General features: G+C 55.3%; 1 protein-coding gene across 5 annotated transcripts in view; it reads left to right on the forward strand.

Moving 5' to 3' along the window:
• Positions 1-4,953, forward strand: part of ZMYM3 (zinc finger MYM-type containing 3) — a 28,765-nt gene that overhangs the window by 11,218 nt on the left and 12,594 nt on the right. For all 5 annotated transcript variants that reach the window (XM_006024419.3, XM_025205060.1, XM_025205061.1 and 2 more), the window contains exons 8-13: positions 283-433; positions 999-1,114; positions 3,169-3,255; positions 3,552-3,702; positions 4,281-4,453; positions 4,804-4,953. In XM_006024419.3, coding sequence (XP_006024481.2) covers positions 283-433; positions 999-1,114; positions 3,169-3,255; positions 3,552-3,702; positions 4,281-4,453; positions 4,804-4,953 — 828 coding nt within the window. The remainder of the gene's footprint in view (positions 1-282; positions 434-998; positions 1,115-3,168; positions 3,256-3,551; positions 3,703-4,280; positions 4,454-4,803) is intronic.

Below are 4,953 nucleotides of genomic sequence, written 5' to 3' on the forward strand. Positions count from 1 at the left end.
TGACCCTGGTGTCCGCCCAGAGCACCTGCATGCCTGTGCTAGTTCGGACTCCAGGTGGACTTCCAGAGTCTGGAGGCAAGCACAGGCTGCCCAGTAATATGAGCTGCTGCTCCATCCCTAGCTATGGGGACCTGCAAGCTGTGGGTGTATGGAGCAGCCCAGGCTTTCACCTCGGGTGTCCTGGGTCGGGTACTGGAGAAAAGCTGCCCTGAAGGTAGAAGGAATGGGAGGGGACAAGCACGCTGGAGCCTCTGTAGCAGCAGCTCTTCTCTGTGTTTGCAGAAGAACACTCGTGTGTACCCTTGCATGTGGTGCAAGACGCTGTGCAAGAACTTTGACATGCTGCCCAATGTGGACCGGTCAGGGCGCACGGGCCTCTTCTGCTCCATCTGCTGCACCACCTCCCACAAAGTGAAGCAGTCGGGCCTTGTTGGTAAGAGCTCCCCCAGCTCCACAGCACCAGATCGGGAGGAGTGGAGGGAGGCAGTGTCGCACACTATGGGGTAGAAGGAGCCTGGATCTGAGGAGACCATCCCTATCCCCCCCACTCCCAAACTGGAGTGCAGGGGAAGCCGGTGTTGCAGCTGCTCTGGCCACCCAGGCTCTTTGCAGAAGCTTGGGGCCTGTCCTCTGGCACACTCTCTGCTCAGATATACCAGGGAGCCCTGGCACAGTCCTGTCCACTGGAGAAGACAACAGTGGCCCTGGCAAGACTGGTGCGTGCATGAGGCTCCTGGTGCCACTGAGCTGGCATGGGAACTGCAGGCTGCTTTCCCAGGCGAGCCAGAGCTGCACCACCCTCGCAGGGGTCAGCTCTCGTCCCCTGGGACAGTGCATCTAGCCTTGGAGAGCTTTTCTGGAGTTCACCTGTCACTGTAGTATGTGAGCGTTGTACCCACAGACAGACCTGGGGGTGAGAGTACAAGGGCTTGGGAACAAGCAGCCTAGCACTGGCCTCTCAGGCTGCTGCACTCACCATCTCCTCTCTGACTCGCCAGGTCCCCCTAGACCCTGCAGCTTCTGCAGAAAGAGCCTGTCCGAGCCCTGCTATTACAACAAGACAGACCAGGTCGTGTACCAGTTCTGCAGCCCCAGCTGCTGGACCAAATTTCAGGTACTGAGATACTCCAGAGCTCCCTTCCTCCATCTGTCCCAGCAGAGGCTGAAGCTTCCTCAGTTTCCCACAGGGAAAACATATAGGAAAGACATGCTAGGGCACTGGATCATGGTCACAGCTGCACCTGGTTGGAATGCCATGCTGTGCCCCAGGGCTGGGTGTGAGTGGAGGTTGGTTGTAATGTGCCCGTGTGGCTGCAGCCTGTGGCAGCTTGAGGCCCGGGTGGCAACTTGCATGGTGTGTTTCTGTGGAGATGCAGCAAGTGCTCCGCAGTCAGCAAGCACATGCTGTGGGGTCAGGAGCTTCCCAGTCAGCAAGCACACACTGTGCTGTCAAGACTGAGTGTGAAGGACAGGGTAGAAATGAAATGCTTTCTCATTTCTTTAGCAGCTGTGGAGGGTGTTCATCTGAGCACGCTGGAAGGTGTTTTCTGATCACTTAAAGGCACCAGACCCAGATAACTTGTACCTGATGGCCCTGAAAGATGGGGCTGGGATCTTTGACCTGTTGATATTCATTTTCCAAACATCTAGAATTTCCTCCACGTTCAAAGGAAACTGGAGGAATGGCCTTGTTGTGCTATTGTTCCAAAGGGGCATGAAGGGGTCCAAGTCATGATAGGCCATTACCTGAGGTCAATCCTGAGCAACAGAATGAAAAGTCTGAGCAGAAATTCAGTCAATAAAGAATTAAAGGAGAAAGACTAATTGAATGCCAGCCAATGTGGTATTATGGGAAATAGACTGTGGTGTCCTCTCCTCTGAGATCAAAAATGTGCTTGGTAACAGTAACAGCACAGATTTAATGTCTGTAGATACTGTCTTTTAGTGCTCTGTGTTCTGATCAAGACGAACATAGCTGTGCCATTGAAACACCTGTGTGTGGACTGGCTGATGAGTTTCAGAAGGGAGCTGTTAAGGAGGAATCGTAAAATGGTTCCACAGCAATTCACCTTAGGCCCGGAGCCATTCAACATCCTTGCGCTGGTCTAGAGACAAATATCAAATCATGACCGATCAACATCTGCAAGTGACTCGGAGATGTGTGGAGAAGTGCGTGATGATGAGGGACGGCAGCGGTATGGAGCAGTCTGGATTGTTTGGTCATCTGGGCTCACTCACACAATGTTTTTAAGTCCTATCAAAGGCCAAATCCTGCCAGCACCTGACCTGACGCTGCCCGAGAGCAAAGCAGGCAGAGACACTTGCAGAAAGAAACTGGAAAGCAGGGTTGTGAAAAGGCTGTAGGGAGGAGAGCCTTTTCAACCAGCTGCACCCCAGCCCCATGCACCATTGTACCTGAAAGGGCAAATGCAGTCCTCGGACGTATGAATAAGAGGGCAGTGAGCAGGAGCAGGAGGGATGTGCTGGTGCTGTGCAGTACCGGTGAGACCAGTTTTGGAATGCTGCGTACCGATCGGCATCCAAGGCTCTTTGGAAGATGGTGAAACCTTGAAGAAGGCACAGGAAAGAGCCACAGCAACAGCCTGTGGGGTGGAAGAATGCTGAATAACTTCAAGAGCACAATTTGTTCTGGTGTATCAAGGAGGAGGTGGCTTGATTACCAGGTATAAGCACTTTTCCAAGAAGGAAATACCAGGTATCAGGAGGCTCTTGAACTTGGAAAGATGGACAGAACAAGAACCAGTGGCTGGAAGCTAAAACCACAGCAATTCAACTTAAACATCACACCCGAGTAATCACGAGAGCAATTGAACCCTGGGCCAAAGGGTGGATTCTCCCCTTCTTGTGCCTTTAGCTCCAGCCCAGATGCCTGCATGGAGGTCATGCTTTAGCCAAGCACAAGTGGCTGAGCTTCGTGCAGAGGAGATGGCATGAATTCTCAAGCCTGTGATGTACGGGAGCTCTGGGTATATGAACAAATGGGCCGTTCTGACAATATGACCTTTGAATCTTTGTGTGGCCAGGCTTGAGGCTGGGTAGTGGATGCCATAGGTCTGGACAAACGGGCACCAGCTGGTGGATAGAGTGGGCATGCTCTGTTCTCCGCGTGCTCTGTACTCTGGAGCTCTCTGCTTTTGTTCCCTACAGCACACCAGCCCGGAAGGGGGCATTCACCTGAGTTGTCATTACTGCCACAACCTCTTCAGTGGGAAGCCAGAAATCCTTGACTGGCAGGTGAGGAGGAACAGCAGAGCCTTGGTTAGATTCCTTGCTCTGCTCAGAAGAGGAGGTGAAAGGGGTAGTGCTGTGTTGGGCAGTGGCAGCATGCTGCTCTGAATGAACTGGCCCAGCTATGGGTGGGAGGCACCACCCTGAGCTGTACTGTTCGGGTGTTTGGGACATGCAGGGCTGGCATCTCCCCTGCCACCCAAGGAGGATGCCTTGCTGCTTGGGCTCTGTGCCGGGAGCCCACGGTTCCCCTTGGCTCCCAGGGCTGGCACAGCTGACCCAGGCTGCGCTCTGTTTGGCAGGATAAGGTGTATCAGTTCTGCTGCAGGGACTGCTGTGAGGACTTCAAGCGGCTGCGAGGTGTGGTGTCCCAGTGCGAGCACTGCAAGCAGGAGAAGCTGCTGCATGAGAAGATCCGTTTCTCTGGCGTGGAGAAGAACTTCTGCAGCGAAGGTACCCAGGGAAAACACACGCAAAGCGGGCTCCTTCTGCCAGCCCTGCGGCTGGGGAGGGTGGGGGCCTGGCTGCAGACCTTGGGGAGACTGTGCAGCTGCCACCTGGGGCAGGGCCTTGCTGCGCGCTGAAGGGAAGATGCATCGGAGATGGGTCACTGTCCGGCCAGGACCTGGGGCCGAGGCCTTGCCATATGTCCTGTCCGTGGGGAGGGGTTTCTCATTGCTTTTCTCTCTCTGGGGCTGGGGGAGACAGCAGGTGGCAGCTCCGCTCCTCCTGTCAGCACACACATCTACACTGCGCCTGGGCTGGCCCGGCCCGGCCTTGCTCTGCCTGCCAGGTTCCTGCACACAGGAGGTTGGAGGCGTCTGTGTGGAGTCAGACTCTTCCTAGAACCATAGAGGTGAGAGATGGCAAGTCCCCATGAGGTCTCATCTTGTCCCAGCCCCAGGGGCCAGTGCAGGATTGTTACTACAGTGCGTTCTGTTGTGTCTCGCAGACCTGGCTGCCAGTCTTGTTTGGGTCAGGGAGCCCCCAGTACATCCTGGGAAGGTTTCACTCCTATTGTTTCTCCGCAGGGTGTGTGCTTCTTTACAAACAGGATTTCACCAAGAACCTGGGCCTGTGTTGCATCACCTGCACCTACTGTTCCCAGACCTGCCAGCGGGCAGTCACTGAGCAGCTGGAAGGCAGCACCTGGGACTTCTGCAGTGAAGACTGCAAAAGCAAATACTTACTGTGGTACTTCAAGGTCAGTATTGGCACTGGCAGCTGCCTGCCAGAGCTGTTGTAGGTGCCTCATCCAGAGCAGTGGGTGTTGCTGTGGGGAGCTTGCACTGACGGGACACTGCTGTGAGGGAGCTCACATGGTTGAAGTCCCCAGCTGATGCTGCCAGAGCACCACACTGCGGACCTGACAGGGCTGGATGCGTGGCCAGTGCCGTTGTAGAGAATGCCAGCATGCTGTAGCCCCAGGCACTGCTGGGGGGAAGCTCGCAGCACTCTGCCGTGCACTCCCGTCCCGCTGGAGCACATCTGCATTGCACCCGGAGTGAGGGTGGCTAGTGACCTGATTTTTCTCTCCTGCGATCCGGGCTTTAGGCAGCTCGGTGCCACGCCTGCAAGCGTCAGGGGAAGCTACTGGAAACCATCCACTGGCGGGGGCAAATCAAACACTTCTGCAACCAGCAGTGTCTGCTGCGGTTTTACAATCAACAGAACCAGCCCAACCTGGACACGCAGAAGGGGCCC

Source organism: Alligator sinensis, unplaced genomic scaffold (genome assembly GCF_000455745.1).
Source record: "Alligator sinensis unplaced genomic scaffold, ASM45574v1 scaffold1059_1, whole genome shotgun sequence".
Classification (NCBI taxonomy): domain Eukaryota; kingdom Metazoa; phylum Chordata; order Crocodylia; family Alligatoridae; genus Alligator; species Alligator sinensis.